The sequence below is a fragment of the Aethalodelphis obliquidens genome, unplaced genomic scaffold (assembly GCF_003676395.1).
Source record: "Aethalodelphis obliquidens isolate GAN/ISIS:26980383/991018 unplaced genomic scaffold, ASM367639v1 scaffold9, whole genome shotgun sequence".
Lineage (NCBI taxonomy): Eukaryota > Metazoa > Chordata > Mammalia > Artiodactyla > Delphinidae > Aethalodelphis > Aethalodelphis obliquidens.
In genome coordinates, this window is record NW_020837953.1 from 40,248,018 (window position 1) to 40,266,771 (window position 18,754).

Below are 18,754 nucleotides of genomic sequence, written 5' to 3' on the forward strand. Positions count from 1 at the left end.
ATTTTAAAATTTTATGTGTGTATGTATGTATTTATTTGGCTGCGTTGGGTCTTCATTGCTGCTTGCTGGCTTTCTCTAGTTGCAGCGAGCAGGGGCTACTCTTTGTTGCAGTGCTCAGTCTTCTCACTGCAGTGGCTTCTCTTGTTGTGGAGCATGGGCTCTAGGCGCACGGGCTTCAGTAGTTGTGGCTCGTGGGCTCCAGAGCGCAGGCTCAGTATTTGCGGCACACGGGCTTAGTTGCTCCCTGACATGTGGGATATTCCCGGACCAGGGCTTGAACCCGTGTCCCCTGCATTGGCAGGCAGATTCTTAACCACTGCACCACCAGGAAAGTCCAGAAATTGTTATATTAAGGGAAAAGTTTCGGAATAGTAGGACAGAATTAGCCCTTGTTTGTAAATTTTTTTTTTTTGCGGGATCTTAGTTCCCTGACCAGGGATTGAACCTGGGCCACAGCAGCGAAAGTGCCGAGTCCTAACCACTGGACCACCAGGGAATTCCCGAAAAATATTTCTTGTATATAGATATAATAGGAAAAACATGAGAAGACACTAAAACGTTAACCATGCTATCTTTAGGTGTTAGGATGACAGATGACCTCTTAAACATAGATTTTCTTTTGTTGAAAAGATGGTACATTTACATGGTTCGAATTCAAATAGTGCAGAACATTGTAAAGTAAAAGTAAGTATCCCTCCCATCCCTGTCTCCTAGTCACCCAGTCTCTCCCTGCAGGCAACCTGTGTGGTGCTGTTTCCTATATATCTTTCCAGATATTTTATGCACATAAAGTATATTTTCCTCTTCCCATTTTATGTGAAAGAGAGCACGTCTACACCTTACCCCCAATACTTAGCAGCTTAACACATTTATTGTCTCAGTTTCTGTGGGTGGGAAATCCAGGTGCAGCTTAGCTGGGTATTGTCTCCACACCTCTCACAGGCTGCAGTCCAGGTGTCAGACAAGAAATGTCTTAAGCTAAGTTTTGGGGTGATTGTTACCCAGCAATAGATAACTAATATAGACATGTAGGCTATTTCCAGTCTTTGCTATGATAATATTACATTTGCTTGTTAATATTGTGTTTTTCTGTTTTCTTATTGCATTACACACCCATAATCAGGTCTACTCTGCCCACAGAGGATGGTATATTCCTGTCATTCCTTGCTCAGAGAAATCAACAGAAATTGAGCACCTACTGTGTGTCTATAATGCATTTCAGTGGTTTCCAATTACCTATGGAATAAAGCCCCACCCCTTGGTCTGTCATTAAACACCTGCCATATTAGGGACGCTTTCTTTTGCGGTACGCGGGCCTCTCACTGTTGTGACCTCTCCCGTTGCGGAGCACAGGCTCCGGACGCGCAGGCCCAGCGGCCATGGCTCACGGTCCCAGCCGCTCTGCGACATGTGGGATCTTCCCGGACCGGGGCACGAACCGTGTCCCCTGCATCGGCAGGCGGACTCTCAACCACTGTGCCACCAGGGAAGCCCCCATATTAGGGCTTTCTTAATCCACATGGAGGGAATGGGAACTTCCATGTATTAGGCAGGTCTTAGGTGCCAGCCCTGTCAGCAGCACCACTCAAGATCAACCTGATTAAAAGCATGGATGCTAGAGCCAGGCTGCCTGGGTTCCAACTTAGCAGCTATGTGACTTTGGGCAAATTACATAATCTCACTGTGCTTCAGTCTCATCACTTGTAAAACAGGGATGAGTATCTATCTCATAGGGCCGTTGTGACAATGAAATTAATCTTAAAAATTAATTATTTATTTTGGCCGCCCGGCTTGCAGGATCTTAGTTCTCTGACCAGGGATCGAACCCGTGCCACCTGTAGTGGGGACGAGGAGTCTTAACCACTGGACCGCCTGAAATGAATTTTATGTTAAGTGCATAGAACAGTGCCTTGTGCAGAGTAAGCAGCACATAAGCAATAGTTGCTGTCCACATACAGGGAAAGTGAGGCCCCCAAGGAGCAGGTTAAGTGACCTCCCAAGGCCATACAGCCATTAAATCTGTCCACTTTAAAAAAAAATTTGGGCTGCATTGTGTCTTCGTTGCTGTTCCCGGGTTTTCTCTAGTTGCGGTGAGCAGGGGCTACTCTTCATTGTGGTGTGCGGGCTTCTCATTGCGGTGGCTTATCTTGTTGCGGAGCACAGGCTCTAAGCGCTTGGGCTTCAGTAGCTGTGGCACTCAGGCTCAGTAGCTGTGGTGCAGGGGCTCAGCTGTTCCATCGCACGTTGGATCTTCCTGGACCAGGGTTCGAACCCGTGCCCCTGCATTGGCAGGAGGATTCTTTTTAAAATTTTTTAAATTTTTTGCTGTGTTGGGTCCTCGTTGCTGCACGCGGGCTTTTCTCTGGTTGCGGCGAGCAGGGGCTACTCTTCATTGCGATGCGCAGGCTTCTCATTTTGGTGGTTTCTCTTGTTGCAGAGCATGGGCTCTAGGCGCACGGGCTTCAGTAGTTGTGGCACATAGGCTCAGCAGTTGTGGCTCACAGTCTCTAGAGTGCACGCTCAGTAGTTGTGGCGCGTGGGCTCAGTTGCTACACGGCACATGGGAATCTTCCCACACCAGGGCTCGAACCCGTGTCCCCTGCACTGGCAGGCGGACTCTTAACCACGCATGACCAGGGAGGTTCCTGTCCAGACTCTTTTCTCACACTGACTCCCATCTCCAATGCCCTTCACTCACCTCTTGTATTAGTTATCTATTGCTGCCTAATGATATTACCATCTTGGCAGCTTGAAACACATTTACTAACTCAGTTTCCGGGGGTTAGGAGTCTGGGCACAACTTGGCTGGGTCCTCCGTAAGGCTGCACTCACAGTGCTGGCAGGCGGGGCTCATCCGAGGATCAACTGAGGAGGGCTCTGCTTCCCAGCTCAGGTGGTTTTGGTAGCATCCGGTTCCATGCAGACTGCTGCCCTGAGCTTCAGCTATTTGTTGGCTCTCGGCAGAGGCTACTTTTGCCACCTTGACACTGTGACCCTCGGATTAGGGCAACTCACACAACATGGCAGGTGGTTTCTTTAAAGCACGACAGATGTTGCAATGCCATGTCATTTAATCATGGAAACATCTTGCTGTAGTCCGCCTGCCACCTCAATGTGTCCAAGTCCTCCTGCTGTACAGAGAGCAGCTCAGGTCTCAAAATCCCGAAACCCAACACCCATCTCTTACCCCCACCCCACCAATTTGGAAGCTCCAGTCAAGGGTGTAAATGAAGAGATGCCTGGTTTGGTACTGGGAGTTTTCCTGGGGACCCTGGTCCCATAGCTGGGATTCCAGTTGGTGATGCAGAGCACCAGACTATCCCCTGCCCACCAGAGACCCCTCAAGGTGCTTTTCAGGAATTAGATTTTGTGACTGCTGTTTCTTCATCAGCTGCCTTATCAGCACCATTATGAGTAATGGTTCTGGATGCGTTACCTGATTCTACATCAAGGTGATTAAGGTCAAATTATAGGATGGGCACCCGTTAGTGCTTCATATGCCTCATCTGAGTGACACTTGGCTTAAGGAGCCTGTGGTCACACATTTACCAGTAGACAACCTAGATCAAAGCCCAGGTCTGTCTGCAGGACCCAAGGGCTTACCTTCAATGGTATATGCTTCTGGTTAAGGCTCTCCTCTAACTCTAAGCTTCCTCTTTTCTAGCCTCTAAGCACTTATAAAGAAGATAGGGAGTAATGGGAAGCAGACACAAAGAAGTTTACCACTCCTGAGAATCCCTTGATGCAATTTCCTTTTCCTTATTCAAAGGACATGAGGATCCTCAATTCCAATTTTCTTTGTCCTCCCTTAGACAGTTTATTAGCCAGAGTGGCCATTTCTATAACCAACAACAAAAATGCATCTTTCTTACAGAACCCAGACATGACAAGCACCAAGGCCTTTATCTTATTTTTTGGCCTCTGTGTGCCCAGATACCCTTACTATTTAGGAAGATGCTTCTATGGGGAGGTCTTGGTGGGAGGCAGGACTCTCCTCCCACATTAGAAGGCAAGGAGCCCAGAATGTCCCAGAATGGCAGAAAGACTGTCTCTTCTATGTGGAAGGGAAATTGCTGGTTGCCTTAGGGCAAGAGGGCCAAATTCCCCTATTTTGGCCAATCTGTCACCATGGCCCTAGACTTTTAAGTCTGGACAAATGCTCAGTGGTGAGAGGTGGCTGAGGCATCCTGGAGGGTTTGGCAGCCATGCTGCCAAAACACTTCCATCTCTGATGTACACTGACAGAGTAGAAATATTTATTTTTCATCTTAGAAATCTGGTCCCACAAAGGGGCTAACACTTCTTTTCAGTTCATCATCTTGACCCTTCAAAAAAAGAAATCTTTCAATTAAGAGGTAACGTACGTCGATAAAAGCAATTTTAGAGGTTGTGCTCAGATAAAATTATTTCTTATAAAATTATTTCTTATAAACCAGGCAACTCTAGACTTCCAGTTGCTTCAGAACTCCTTCTGTCTTTCATGTACAGTCCCTGAAGAAGAAAAGAAAGTAAGAGGTTGTCTGCAGACAAGGCACTTCAGAAACCACCCAGGAGAAAACCCAAGTCCGCCAGGAACTGCACTGTGAGCCCAGAGAGCTGCCAGCGAACGGGAAGGCCAAAGCCCCACCTGCATGAGAACAGCTGCCACTTTCCAGCGCAAACACTGTCGCACCTGGTTTCCAGCGTCTGCCCGGCCCGGCAAACACGGAAACCAGGCCCCATAGCCGAGATGAACACTGCTTCCTGGGGCTCGGAGCAGCTCCTGTGAGTGACAGTGAGGAATGCTTTCAGAGGCCCCTGCGGGCGCAGACTACAGAAGCAAGCCTTTTGCAAAGACAATGAGTTAGTGCAGATCAGCATGTTAGCAAAGCAAGTATCAAAAAAATCTTAAAAGTCTGGATAATACTCTTGATTTCCCTCCTGATTATCTGTCCAAGCTGCAGCCTATAAACCTGCTAGAAATCAGGAAGGAATCCCTCCTCTTAAGGCACCTGACTGGAATGGCTACAGCCAATGGGAGTGAGGAAAGCCCCCCTCCAGACACTGATCACGTGACACCTGTAACCCCCCGAGAAGGGGTGATCTGAATCCAGGCAGCACACTCGACCCCTTCTTTTGCTTCAGGGGCTTGTGTTTAACACGAGTCTTTGCGATGGAAGAAGTCTCAGAGTCTCTCTCAAGTCAAGAGGACAGACAGGGACAGGGATCCTGCAACTCTTCTCCCGTGTTCTGGCTGCACGCTCGAATCCCAGGAAACAGCGCGACATGGTGCCCATTTACTGCCTGACACGCCCAGTCTGTCAGGCGAGTTCAGGCAAGGAAGAGGAGAGGAGAGAGTCATGCTCCAAACAGAGGCTGGCCAGGGAGTGCTTCATCCTCCTTCCTTCTGCCCAGATGAGGCAGCTCCTTTCCAGAAGTTGTGTGAGGAAAAGGAGTTGTGCTCAGGTCAGAACTGGACCCAGCCTGTGCCTGGCTGAGTCTGGCTGGAGGTGGACCTGGAAAGGTTAGATAGGGAGGGGTGGGAGATTTCAGATATCTGAAAATACAAAGCAGATAAGACGGGACTTATTTCTGGGCAGAAAGAGCTCCAAAAGGCCAGTCCCCGAATGTTCTAGAACAGGGGTCAGCAAACTACAGCCCAGGACTAGACCAAATCTAGTCCTCTGCCTTTTTTAGTAGATAAAGTTTCATTTGTACAGAGCCATGCTCATTCATTTATATACTGTCTGTGGCTGCTTTTGAGCTACAAGAACAGTGCCGAGCAGCCGGAACAGAGACCACATGGTCTGCACAGTCTAAACTATTTGCTTCCTGGTCCTTTATAGAAAATGTGTGCTGACTCCTGTCCTAGAGCTTGTCCACATAAACAACTGTGTGACTAGTATTTAGCATCTCTTCACCCTGACACCAAGTAAAGGCTCGAAATTTTAAGGAAGCAGAAAAGGCAAGAGACCCTGCCTCAGAGGTCCCATGACAACGGGCCAAGGCCAGAACCCAGGTTAACTCTCAGCCCAGTATCCTAGGGTAGCTGCAGGGGAGGAGGGGAAGAGGGAGGTACTGGTGACAAGCCAAAGCACTTGGTGAGGTGGTTTAAAGACCAGAAAGAGTTGCAGAAGGTGGCTCCAGGCCACCCAGCAGTGGACACCAGCAAAAAGCCTTCCCGGAGAGAAACATGCCTCCCAAAGTGGCCACTCTGGGGCTCTGTCCTCTGGCTGGCCGGAAAATGTCTGAACCAGAGCTGTTGCTCCCAGGTTTTTGAGAGAAAGAGCCTTGGCCCCAGTCCCCCACAGAGAACATGACCCTCCTCACCCTGTGGATTTGGTAAAGTCTCCCCAGATGTCGGCGGTGGCAGTAGCGGCAGGCTTGGGCTGCGGCCAGGACACAGTGGCACCTCCAATTGATGTCTCCAAGTCTGAAGGGAAGGGAGAGAAGAGAAGGAGACAGAGGAGTCAGAGATCTTCCCTCTTGGTTGTCTCAGTGACCCCGAAATCAGACTCGAGATTCCAGGTGACTGAGAAAGACATATGCGGAGAGACGTGCTTTGGGGCAACAAAACACCTACAAGCAGCCACATTTCCACTGTCTTCTTACGAGCCCTTGAGGGGCTCCTAGAGACAGCAGAAGGCCACACACCCGGTGGAGGGGAGGGGTACCAGCAAGGGCGAGTCACACACCATCACCTGTACCTGAGGCTGACCTCGTTTCAACCGTTTATGTTGGAAATCTGTTCAAAATTTACTATCTCCTGCCCTGACCTCTTGGATGGAGAATGTCCACCAAAACCACAAGGTCATCTTCATATAAAGTCCTCAGTCCAGAGTCTGCATCAACAAGCTGAGACAATTCTGTGCCAGACAAGTACCAAGTGCTGGGAGCCAAACTGGTTAGGGGCTGGGGAGAGCCTTCCAGAAGTAACAAAGAAGTGGGCATCTGTGTGTATCTTTTTTTTTTAAGTGTGTGTGTATGTGCAGTATTGTGGGGAGCTGAGGGCTGCACTGTAGGCTTTTGGCCTCTGGACCTCTCCCACTATTAGACTTGATCCCGCAATTTCTCTTGTTATATTTTGCCAGTTTATCCTTTTTACTGAACACGTGAACTAGTTTCTACCATTTTACTTCGTATTTTCTGTTTACCTTGCTTAATTTCTTTTCTAATTTCCTACTTTTCATAAGAATGATAAAGTTTAATTTACTCCTTTTGGCTTTTTTTTAATCCCTGGGCTGTTTTGGAAGCTATGGATAGCATTATCAGTCTTTCCATATCTACTGCTTAGAATGCCTAGAGTTCCACCATTTTTAGTTATACAGCTGCGTGTATCTCTTCACTGGGGTGGGTGGCATGATGGGAGGGTGGCTTTTGTGTCTTTCTGGCACCTCCCCCAGTGCTGCCAGCTGTCCTTTCTGAAGGGCCTGTGCCTGCCACCCTCCACCTTCCCACCAATTTGCTATGTCTAGGGACTTCCCTGGAGGTCCAGTGGTTAAGACTCTATGCTTCCACTGCAGGGAGCGCAGGTTCGATCCTCGTCAGGGAACTAAGATCCTGCATGCCACGTGGTGTGGCAAAAAAAAAAAAAAAAAAAAAAAAATTTTTTTTTTTTTTTTTGCTATGTCTAATGTGCTCTGGGCTGGGAAACCAGATAAAACTAGGGCCCTCCACAGTTTAGTTTTGCAGTTCACCAAGTGCCTAACGGACATTATCTCATTTGAACCTCATCACAGTCACTGGAGGAAGACAGGCCAGGACCAGCTGTTTGACTTTATGCAGGTTACTTAAGTCTCAGTTTCCTTATCTCTAAAATAGACAGTAACAGTGACTACTTCATAAGACTGACTGGTCTGAGGATTAAATAAGTTAATATATGTGGAAGGCTTAGAACAGGCCCAGCAAACAGTGATGATAATGACGACAACATCACTAAAATGCGAGCTAACATTCAGCGAGTGCTTACAATGTTCCAGGCGTTGTTCTGAGTGCTGTATGTGGACTGGCTCATCGGATCCACACAAGAAACCTGTACTGTAGGGATTATTACTACCCCCACCCTACAGATAAGAAAATTGAGGAACAAAGTAGTAGGCAATTTTCTGAATTTGAACTCAGCCAGTCTGATTTTGGAACATAGAGTAAGTGCTCAAAAAATGTTAGCTATTCACAACTCTCATTACATGACACCATTTTGTTCGTAAACATGCCAACTGCCTGTCTTACACATTAAAACATAAGGCCTTGAGAGCAAGGACTTGGGCTGTACCTGTAGTATCAAAAGGGTCTCAAACACTACCTGGCACATAGCAGGATCTCCAAACTGGCCATTAAAAATGCACCAGCAGGGCTTCCCTGGTGGCACAGTGGTTGAGAGTCCGCCTGCCGCTGCAGGGGACACGGGCTCGTGCCCTGGTCCGGGAAGATCTCACATGCTGCGGAGCGGCTGGGCCCGTAAGCCATGGCTGCTGAGCCTGCGCGTCCGGAGCCTGTGCTCCGCAGCCTGTGCTCCGCAACGGGAGAGGCCACAACAGCGAGGCCCGCGTACCACAAAAAAAAAAAAAAAATGCACCAGCAACGGAGGGACGGCCTAGGACAGTGGCTCTCAGACCTTAGTAAGCACACAAATAACGTTAAGTATGCAGAGTCCTGCCCCCGTCCCTGGTGATGCCAAGGCAGGTGGTCCTCTGACCTTACTCTGAGAATAACTGCTAGGGTCCAGGCAGGGGTGCTCCCTGACTGCTACTCCGGCCACCCTCCTAGATTAAGGTATTTCCCACAGGGCTGAGGTTTGAAGCCTGACCTCCAGATAGGGGAGCCAATGTCCATGACCATTAAAAGGGCAAGAAAGCAGGCTTCTTGTCTGGATCCTGCCCCCCATTCCCCCAAGATGCTGGTGAGAGCTGTGTGGAGAAAGCGGGCTGGCGACAGTCACCCAGCCTGGGGAAGGCCAGGAGCATCAAGCCGTGCTGGGCAGGCAGGGCAGGGACACTGAAGGACTGGGCTGGCATCCCAGTACTGCCAGAGGCTGGCACTAGACACTAACTTCTGGAATCCCAGGGTCTCCAAAAGGCATTCCCTACAACCTGGAACAAGCACCAGTGCACCTGCTGGGGGAGCTGCCTCCCAGCTTTCTAGCGCCAAACAGCCTCACTGAGGAGCTTGCTTCAAACTAAATCTCCAATCTTATTTCCCACCACTCACCTTGGAACACTTATGCTGCCTTCATCCCCTAAACACAGCCAGTGTTTTAAACATTAAAAGTCTAAGCCTTATTCACGCTCTTCTTCTGTCTGGAATGGCAAGTGTCCCCAGCCCCAATCTTCTTCCCTCAAGGTCCAGTTCAATGCCACCTCTTCCATGAAGCCTCCCCAGATCATGCTGGCTGGTAGTTACTCTGGTCCCCATACGTTTGGTCTCTGTGCCCATGACTCCTCTCTCCTACTATACTGAGCTCCCTGTGAGCAGAGACCATGTCTCCATCACTTACTCACTCACTCAATGAGCAGCCTCTGAGAACCAGGAACCCACATGCTGATGATTTCACAGCAACAAATGAGTTGTAGCCCCTGCCCATCATGGGGGACAGACGCCCTGAAGGGGTAAGTGGTGGGAAGAGAGGAAGCCCTTACCCAGTGTGGACAGGACCAGCTTTGTGGCACCCACCTTCCAGTTTGTCACACACGGGTACTAAGTGTGACCAGTGTGAGTGAAGGAGGGAAAGCCATGGGGCCCCAGCTGCCAGAGAGGAAGAAGAACCCAAAGGTGCAGGTTTAGCACCGAGAATAGTCACCCTCGAGCACTGACCTGAACTGGGAGCAACTGCTGGCTGGACAATGGATGCCGCCACAGACAACTGCTCCCCAGGGGGAGGGATCAGGGTGGAGGTTTTCCCCCCTGGGGGAGGGGGAAGCAGGCTCAGTCCTCCTGTGCTGGCGGGCCGGGCTCGGGGAGGCCCAGCTGCTCCTTCCTTCTTCTTCATGTTCTAAAGAGAGGGCAGGAATGCGAATCAGTCAGTTCTGCTGGAGTGCCTCTGCGATCAGAAAACTTCAAGAGGAGGCCCAAGGTGACCCCTGGGCCCCAAACGTCCGTATCACCAAAAGATGGTCAAGAGCCATCCATCCAACACTTCCATTGTTATGGGGTGTATTCAATGCATCACAATTCTAAAGCTATCACAAATGCTTTTAATTTAAAAACTCAGCACCCGACTTCATTAATCATCAGGGAAATGCAAATCAAACTACAATGATATACCATTACACACCCACCAGGACGGCTAAGACGTAGCATATCAAGCACTGACAAGGGTATGGAGCAACCAGAACACTCACATTCTGCTAGTGGAAGTGTAACCAGAGAAAACCACGTTGAAAAACTGGAAGGATCTTTAAAGCTGAACGCATGAACCGACACCCCTGCCATTCCACTCCTACATGGACCCAACAGAAATGCATACACATGTGCACCAAAAGACGCACATTTGAACATTCACAGCAGAACTACTTGCAATAGCCCCAAAATGGAAACTACCTACATGTCCACCATCAGTTAAATGGGTAGATACTGGGATACATTCTCATAACGGAGCATGCCACAACGAGAATAAAGCAACTACACAGAACAATATGGATGCTCTCACAAATACTACAGAGTAAAGGAAAGGAGTCATACACAAAAGGGTATGAAGTGTATGAGTCAATTAATAAAACACTGAAAACAAAACCTAGGGTGTTCAAAGTCAGCACAGTGGCCACTCCATCCTGTGCGAGAGAGCAGGAGAGGGGCTTCCAGAGTGCTGAGAATCACCCACTTTCTTGATCTGGGAGCTAGTTTGTAGGGGTAAACCTGGTTTTTAAAAATTCACTGAGTTCTACATTTATAACGTGTGTACTTTTCTGTACGCGCATTATACTTCGACAAAACATTTAAAAAAGAAAAACAAAAACCTGAACACCCAGGTGAACCAGAAACCAGAGCAGCTCAAAGGTGAAGACAACGTGGTTCCCACCTTGTCAGGAGAGCAGCAGCTTAATCACGTGCTGAGACCACAGCCTGAAGGCAAAAGCCCTCAAAGACCTGGGCGTGAGCCCAGCTGTGCCAGTTATTTCTAGCTCTACGACCCTGGGCAAGACCCTCAAGCTCTCTAAACCTCAATTTCCCCACCTATAAAAGGGGAGGATGTTTAATTCACACGAGAAGTACCTAAAAAAACACTACCTGGCACAGAGCTGATGCTCATTAAATGTTAGTTTCCTCCCAGCAAGATAGAGATTCACATCCCCAACAGTTCACTGGACATGACCTGGATTTTCTCTTAAGGGCCAGCTGGCCAACTTCAAGGGTCCCAAACCATCACCAGCATGAAGCAGAAAAGAGGAGAAAGAGATAGTAAGTAAAGAGGAAGAGCGTTATTTTAGGGTTACAAACTTTCTTCAGAAAACAAATCCACGGGGTCCTTGGTTCCCCCAAATCACTCATCTCCACCCCCATAGCCAGGTAAAGGCCAAGTCATGGCTGTCCAGCCCAGCTCGACCTTTCCCTCTTCTCAACAGGAGCTAACGGGGGAAAGCCAGATGTAGGGCAGCTCAGGACAAGACACAGGGAGCCAGGACAACACCACCAGCAGAAGCTGTCCATGACTCCCAGTGCCCACCCTCGAGGCTTTCCTGCCCAGAGTGCTACCAAATCTTCTTTCCTCAAGGCTCAGACCAAGACACAGCTTGGGATGAGCACACTGACCCCCCCACCCCACCCCAGCCCCCAAAGCCAGGACAGAAACACCAGCTCTGGCAGCAAGTGACTGACGTTCCTTAAAGCAGAGGCTTGGCACATGCCGTTCCCTCTGCCTGAACCACCCTTTGACCCCTCTTCCCTTGCTTACAGGTCGCTTCTGCAAGGAAGCCTTCCTTGGTTCCCCCTAACTCTGGACTGCACGCTCCTCCTCTAGGAGCTCATGGCACTGAAGACATCCCTAGGTCGTAGAACCATCCCGCCATGTTGTAATCACACCCAGACTCCCCCCATCTCAGCTCAACTCTGAGCTCTATGACAGCAGAGCCCTTTCGTTCGCCCCCAGCACAGTACCTGGCACCAGGCAGCTGCTCAATGAACATGTGCTGAACTGTGAGAAAAGAGTGATGGGCTCTGGGCTGGGCTTGGTGTGGTGGCCGTGACAGCCAAGTGAGGGGGGGACTCACTGCAATGTTGAGCTTGATGGTCTGGCCCTCCTTGAAGCTTAGGTCCAATTTGGGACCTTGATCTGGGTTCTCAGCTTGTTTTGCAAATTCACACTGCTGTTTCACCCACCTGGGGAGAGAACAGGAAGGAAAAGGTGAGGAGGAGGCGAGCTGCCCTGCCTTCACGCACTCACTTCATTCATACCTGCCACCAGTCCAGGACGAGGCTTTTACTGCAGCAGCGGGGCAGAAACTGAGAGCAGCTTGGGAGTTAGGTGTGAATTTAAATCCTAGTGCTGACGCATACGCAGCTGCACGCACGTCAGTTTCCTCATCAGCAAAATGGGATGACAACTCTCTATGCCTTAAAGACTGCTATGAAAATCATGAGGTCACTTATGTAGAGAGTCCTAACACTGGTCTTTAGGAAATCTGAGAACCTGGCCATCTCCTCCTCAGCATGTGGCATGAAGACTAAGACAAGTTCTCCACATCCTTCCAGGGGCTTAAAAAGTAGATGATGAGACAGGACAAGTGCCCAGAAAGTATTGAAAGCAACCAAAAAGGTCTCCTACCCTCCATACACCCCTCTTAGTAGCCACCCGAAGCAGAGAAGAGCTAGAGGGGCCCACGAGAGCAGCTGCACACTCCCCGCAGCCAGAGGTGGAGGCCTGCAGATGGCAGGGGAGAAGGCTTTCCTGCCCATTTAGCTTCAGAAAGCACCACCAGGGTGTGTGCTGAGTGGCCTGGGAATCTGAGCACTGTTTATCACAGCATGGAGGGACAGCCCCAGAAAGGCCAAAGGAGCCTGACAAGGACTCTAGCCGCTCAGGGGCCTGATGAGGGAAGAGATGTGACACCTCAAAGGCTGGGCCAGCTGACTGGGATGGCAGAGATGCACCTCGGGTAAAGGAAATGACTTCAAAGCAGAGATGAGGACTGGCAGAGCGCAGAGAAGGTGACCTGCCCCGAAGGAGAAGTGAGTTTTCCTGAGGCTCTGCTGGCAGACGTACCACACACCACCACCTGGGTATCCTAACCTGGGAGACCATTCTGTCCGGGGAGAGAGGGAGGAGGCATGAGTATGTGTCTCCTGGAGCCACTCACTTGAAATGGTCCTGCAAGGCAACATTGAAGTCAAAGGCATCACCTCGGTCCCCGAAGCCAATTCCAATAAACGCCCGTCGCCCTGGGGGACAACACACGATCAATCCCACTTCCCAGAGGCAGAGAAAACCCTTCTCAGAGGAAGAAGCTCCAAGTCCCATGCGTACCGTTTCCATCTTCGATGCGGATAACGAAGTACCTGCTGGAATCCATCACGCTCTCCACAGCTGTGCCTGGAAACTGATCCACTGGGGCCTGAGCAAAGAGCTCCCCTGAAAGCATAAGGGAGGGTGAGCCTTGAGGACCCCCCAGACTGTTTCTATCACATGACTGGGGCCTTTTCCTGAGAGGCAGATGGGCAAACCTGACTCTGGGTTTCAAGTCAAATCCACTTTGGCCGAAGGGAAAACAGAGGAATATAACCAAGGAGAGGTTTAAGTCAGAGGTGGCTTACAGGTCAGATCCACTCACAGTTTCAGCATTTTCAATTTAACTGCCAAACACTTCAAAATCAGATTACTTGTAAAATAATCCAGATGTCTGGCTTCTCTTAAAATCAAAAGCTCTAGCAACGCTGGGCCTCCATTTCTACATGAGAACGATGGGCTGGAGCTGCTGGCCACTCATTCCACCTGCCTCAGCCATTCACAGCCACGGCCTGCACCCCCAGGGCCCTGGCTCACGGAGATCATACCTTCAGAAAAGACCTGGTGCCTGAGGCAGGCCTCCAGAGGAGCAGGTGAACCCAGTGGAAAGGGGGGAGGGTTTTTGCACTCACAGAAGAATCTGAAGCCAGTGGATTTAATCTAATCTCAGGCCAAAAGAGTGACTGCTTTTAAAAGGAGCTCTTGTGAAATGCATCCCCTCATTACCTACGGCTCTCCAGGGTGCAGTGCAGCACACACCTTCTGTGAACATTTACGACTCGCATCATTTTTGCGTGTGCTGATCTCAGTTGACGTTTTAAGTATTTAACCAATAGTTTCCACTAAGTCCTATGGTTCAGAGGTGACTGTGTAATTAAGGCTGAACTGAATCCAAATCGGTGGCCTGAGTTTGTAGCTTCTTGTTAATTTCTCTCTCTAGTTTTGCACCTGGGGACTGGGATTCACCTGGATGCCTTCAGCCTAGAGCAGTGGTTCTCCACCATGGCTGATTTGTCCCTCCCTTCCACCAAGGGACATCTGGCAATATGCGGTGACATTTTTGTTTGCCACAACTTGGGGGGTGCTACTGGCATCTAGTAGGTAGAAGTCAGGGATGGTGCTAAATATCTGAAATATGACTTAGACCACAACACTCAGCTGGCCCCAAATGTCACTAGTGCTGAGGCTGAGACACTCTGGCCTGGAGTGATTGGAAAGTGAGAGACGAGAACGACCCAGTGGGCATGACCTCAAGCTAAGAGCGTCCTGGGGTGGGTCCTGCAGGTGAGGCTCAGCTTTGAGCAGTGGCTGGTACACCAGGTGTGTACCTTAAAGTCAGTTCCCAAGGCCCCTAGAGAACAGGTGTTGCCATTCCCTTGTGACACCACCTGGGACAACCCAGCAACTCTGACAGCCAGAGTTCTCTGGCCTAGCCACAGCAGCTGTCCCTTCAAACTCCTCTGCCACCAATGCTCAGTCATGCTCAAAACAAATCAATGCTTTGGGTCACCCTGCAGTTCACAAAGCATTCGGATAAATATGTGCTCACTTTGTATTTCCAACAACCTTGTGAAGTAGGAGCTAATGTGAGCCCCATTTCACCAAAAAGGAGGCCAAGGTGCCAAAGGTCACGTGGCTTGCCCAAGGTCCCACAGCTCAGACAAAAGTGATGCAGACCTGAGAAGAGGCAGCCGGTTCTGCCTATGAATCTTGGCATTTTATTTGCCCCACAAGGAAAATCTCTACATGTTAGAAAAAATAAATGACCGAATGCCGGGGCATCTGACTGGGCAAGCCCTGCGCCCGATTCCGGCTCTGGCTGCGGGGGCTGGCACTATTCCAGGCCATGCTGCCCTGCACAGCTCACCCAGAGGCCCTGGTGGTGCAGGACTTCAGAGAGATTTCACCAAAGGTGAGAACTGCCAGCTGACCCCAGCACAGCCCAGCTTAGCTTGTCCTCTCACCACAGAAAGAGCTGAGAAGGACAGTTTCCAGTTCTTTCAGTTAATGGGTGTGGTCAACCTGGGAGGTTACCATTTGGTCGATAAGCAGAATTCCTGATTAAGAACCCGAGCTCAGCAGCAGAGGGCTATGCGTCTTCACCCGGCTTATCTTCCAGGCAAGCTCCGGAGCTTCCTACTTGGGACCAACCTGCATGTCTTCTCTCCCTGGGCTCCAAAATTAGTATTTTCTTAAGGATGCCCAAAAGAACAGGTGTTTGACAGGAAATACTGCCTTTTAAACTAAAGGCTGGGGGAATGGAAGCGGCTTGTAAGTATACCCGGGCCTTTGATTTCTAGGACAGGGCCCCACGATCCCTGAGTGGCTTGGCCAGGCTCGGGCCACCCATCCCTTCACAAAGTGGGAGGTATGGTACCACGCAGATCTCCCTTGCCTTTACCTGAGGTCCTGTCCTCCAGCTTGATGTAGGCCACCTGCCCTTTTGCAGTGATCCGCAGCCGGCCACTCCATGATGGCTGGTCCAGCTGCCATTCCGCAGCCCTAAAGGGACAAAAACCATTGTGCCTCTGCCAGAGGTTCCTGCTCCACTACTCCAATGCTGGGGGTGGGAATGGGAAGGACATGTGGGCTGCTCGCTCCAGACCAAAGGTTGGCAAACGTTTTGAGAGAAGAGCCATACGATCTCTGTCCCAACTACTCACTCTGCTACTGCAGAGGGAAAGCAGTCATGGTGCATGAACATGTGGGTGCTTTAATTATTTTAACCAAATATTTTCTACTGAGCATGGCTGTATTTCAGTGAAACTTTATGGACAACCTGAATTTCATACAATTTTCACATTATGGAATATTCTTTCAAATTTTCCCCAATCACTTAAAAATGTAAAAACCATTCTTAGCTTATGAGTCAAACAAAAACACAGTGGGTCGTAGTTGGCCAACCCCAGTTTCAGATTATAGAGACTGTCTCTGAAGTAGGATTCCAGTTTTCTTTCTGTAGAGAAAGCAGCTACCAGGGCCCATGGTTTGTTTATGACACTGCTAGGCTGCAGTGGTCAGAGCCATCATTTGGGACCACTGAGACCATCTTGAAGGAAAAGGAGAGAGGGGAGCAATCATCAGTAGAAGAGAAAAGGAGAGCAACAGGACATGTGGGATAAGTGAATGAGCATTCAAGAAATACATCCTCAAAGGTATCCTAAGAAGAAATAAACCCAGGAAAACACAGACCTATCACAATGGCCTCTTTTGGCTCTTTTAAAGTATTAACTTCATATTTTAGTTCTAAGCAGCAGCTCAGTAAAACCCCCAAAAGCAAAAACCTTGGGTGTTTCCAAGAGGCTTTTCTTGGAAGTCCCTTAGCATATGCCAGGACTTGGAGAGATACCATTAACTGTGGACGCAGATTGTTTTGAAGGCCACACAAATGCAGACTCTCGATTCACAAGTCAGCTGACTCAGCTTCAGTTCCTCTTATTGGGGCAGGAGGCCTTAGACTCAAGATAAGCAGAGTTCTGAGGCTGAAGGGCAGGGGTTGGCAGTTTCCTCTATGCCAACCTAGCCAGTCCTAACACTTGGTAACCTCGATCTCTTGGGACCAAGAGGGACCAAGCTCATCCTCCTGAAGGGGATGGGGGCAGATGATCACCTCTGGTTTGATGGCCCATCTCCAGTTTGACAATAGAATGCAAAATGTTTGTTATTTTACTATTGTTGCTTTCATATTATTTTAAAATTATGTCATGGATGTAGTAAGTATTCAATAAAATATTTGTTCACTAGAGAATCAGCTATAAGGGCTTCCCTGGTGGCACAGTGGTTGAGAATCCGCCTGCCAAGGCAAGGGACACGGGTTTGAGCCCTGGTCCGGGAAGATCCCACATGCCGCACAGCAACTAAGCCCGTGCGCCACAACTACCGATCCTGCGCTCTAGAGCCCGTGAGCCACAACTACTGAGCCCGCAAGCCACAATTACCGAGCCTACATGCCACAACTACTGAAGCCTGCATGCCTAGAGCCTGTGCTCCGCAACAAGAGAAATCACTGCAATGAGAGGCCCGCTCGCCACAACTAGAGAAAGCCCGCATGCAGCAACGAAGACGCAACGCAGCCAAAAATTAATGAATTTTTTTAAAAAAAGAAAAGAAAATCAGCTATAAGCCCACATTAACACAACTGGAAAGTAACAAGAGGCCAGGTATGTGGACACTCCACCATTCTTGTGGCGCAGGCCAATCCTGTATTTCCAACTAACTTGGACAAACATTGCTTTCAAGAGCCCCCCCGACCCCCGGTGGCACAAACAGCCATAGGCCAGGTTGTCTGTGTCAGGTACATCATATTTTCTTTTAATATTTTTCTTCTTTTGATACATGGTGACAAAATGCAAACAGTACAAAGAGATATCAAGTCACAGGAAGTCTCCTTTCAACCTCCATTTTCCTCTGGTGGGGTAGTTTCCTGTGTTCCCTTCTACACACTCTACGTTTACAAACACGGGTATTTATTTCTCTCAGGTGAACATTTCACCAGCGAAGTACGGATGGATGCTTCCCAACTGCCACACGCTGTGATAAGGACTGCAGCTCGTGCCAAAGAAGCTGGGCAGGGAGGGGTCCCTGGGCTTTCAACATCAGCTTAAAACTACCCGGGACGAGTTCTTTTGACCGATTCGGGGCTCCCTTTCTTCCCCTCGGGGATTTCTGCCAGTGACAGAGTGCCTTTCCCGAAGGCTTTTCAAGGATCCCTTCAAGGCCATCGGTTAGCTCTGAAAAATATAGGTCTGTGACACCACCACTCCTGACCCCGTTTAGGGTCCCTGGCCCACCTGGGTCCCCGGCAGCCCGCTCGGCGCTAGATTCGGCTTTCATGCCTTCCCCGCTGCCGGGAGCCCCATGCGTCAGACTGAGAAAGGCGAAAGTCTGGGTCCCCCTCCCTACTCTGGCCTCGAACTGGAAGAAACCGCAGCATTACCTCCCCGCGCACCCTGCCCCTCGCCCGTCAATTGGCGGGGCCGTCCTCAGCTCCCACAGTGGGCGTGTCGGGGGTGACAGGGAAGGGGTTAGGTGGTGGCTAGCCTGGCCCGGCGGCGGGTGGTCACCTGTAACCACGGTTGGTGGCCCGCGGCGGGATGCGGTAGACGTGGACCTCTGGCTTGACACAGAGAACCGACTCGTACTCGCCTTCCTCCATCTCGACGCCCGGAGCCCGCTGGACTTCCGGCTCCTTCCCCGCCGCGGGGCGGAAGCGGCGCGACTCTATGGTCCATGTCAGGCTAGAGCGGCAGCTCGCGGGCCTCGGCCGCTCATCGCCCACGCGCCCTCTGCTGGAGGCTCTGGCTCAAGACATGCGGCGGACGGACCTAGGAGCTCATTTGA

General features: G+C 50.0%; 1 protein-coding gene and 1 non-coding gene across 5 annotated transcripts; both read right to left on the reverse strand.

Moving 5' to 3' along the window:
* Positions 1-424: 424 nt before the first annotated feature.
* TRNAE-UUC (transfer RNA glutamic acid (anticodon UUC)) lies at positions 425-496 on the reverse strand. The gene has a single exon. It is a non-coding gene; the product is annotated as a tRNA-Glu (tRNA).
* Positions 497-3,982: 3,486 nt separating this feature from the next.
* NECAP2 (NECAP endocytosis associated 2) lies at positions 3,983-18,601 on the reverse strand. 4 transcript variants are annotated; one of them, XM_027110019.1, is made up of 8 exons: positions 18,478-18,601; positions 15,816-15,916; positions 13,436-13,540; positions 13,269-13,350; positions 12,183-12,291; positions 9,790-9,967; positions 6,310-6,412; positions 3,983-4,491 (listed from the first exon to the last, which is right to left on the reverse strand). In XM_027110019.1, the coding sequence occupies exons 1-8, from the start codon at positions 18,567-18,569 to the stop codon at positions 4,479-4,481; spliced, it is 783 nt and encodes a 260-aa protein (XP_026965820.1). In that variant the 5' UTR covers positions 18,570-18,601; the 3' UTR covers positions 3,983-4,478. The 4 variants fall into 4 exon arrangements, with proteins under 4 accessions (XP_026965820.1, XP_026965818.1, XP_026965817.1 ...); XM_027110017.1 differs by having other exon boundaries at positions 4,230-5,495; XM_027110016.1 differs by having other exon boundaries at positions 4,230-5,536.
* Positions 18,602-18,754: the final 153 nt, after the last annotated feature.

Coding starts and splice junctions, on each gene's coding strand:
- NECAP2 (XM_027110016.1), bottom strand. CDS start 18,569: ATGGAGGAAGGCGAGTACGAGTCGGTTCTCTGTGTCAAGCCAGAGGTC. Junction 12,292..13,268: donor GCCTTGCAGGACCATTTCAA/GTGAGTGGCTCC, acceptor TTCTCTCCCCAG/GTGGGTGAAACAGCAGTGTG. Junction 6,413..9,789: donor AGCAGTTGCTCCCAGTTCAG/GTCAGTGCTCGA, acceptor CCTTCCCTTCAG/ACTTGGAGACATCAATTGGA.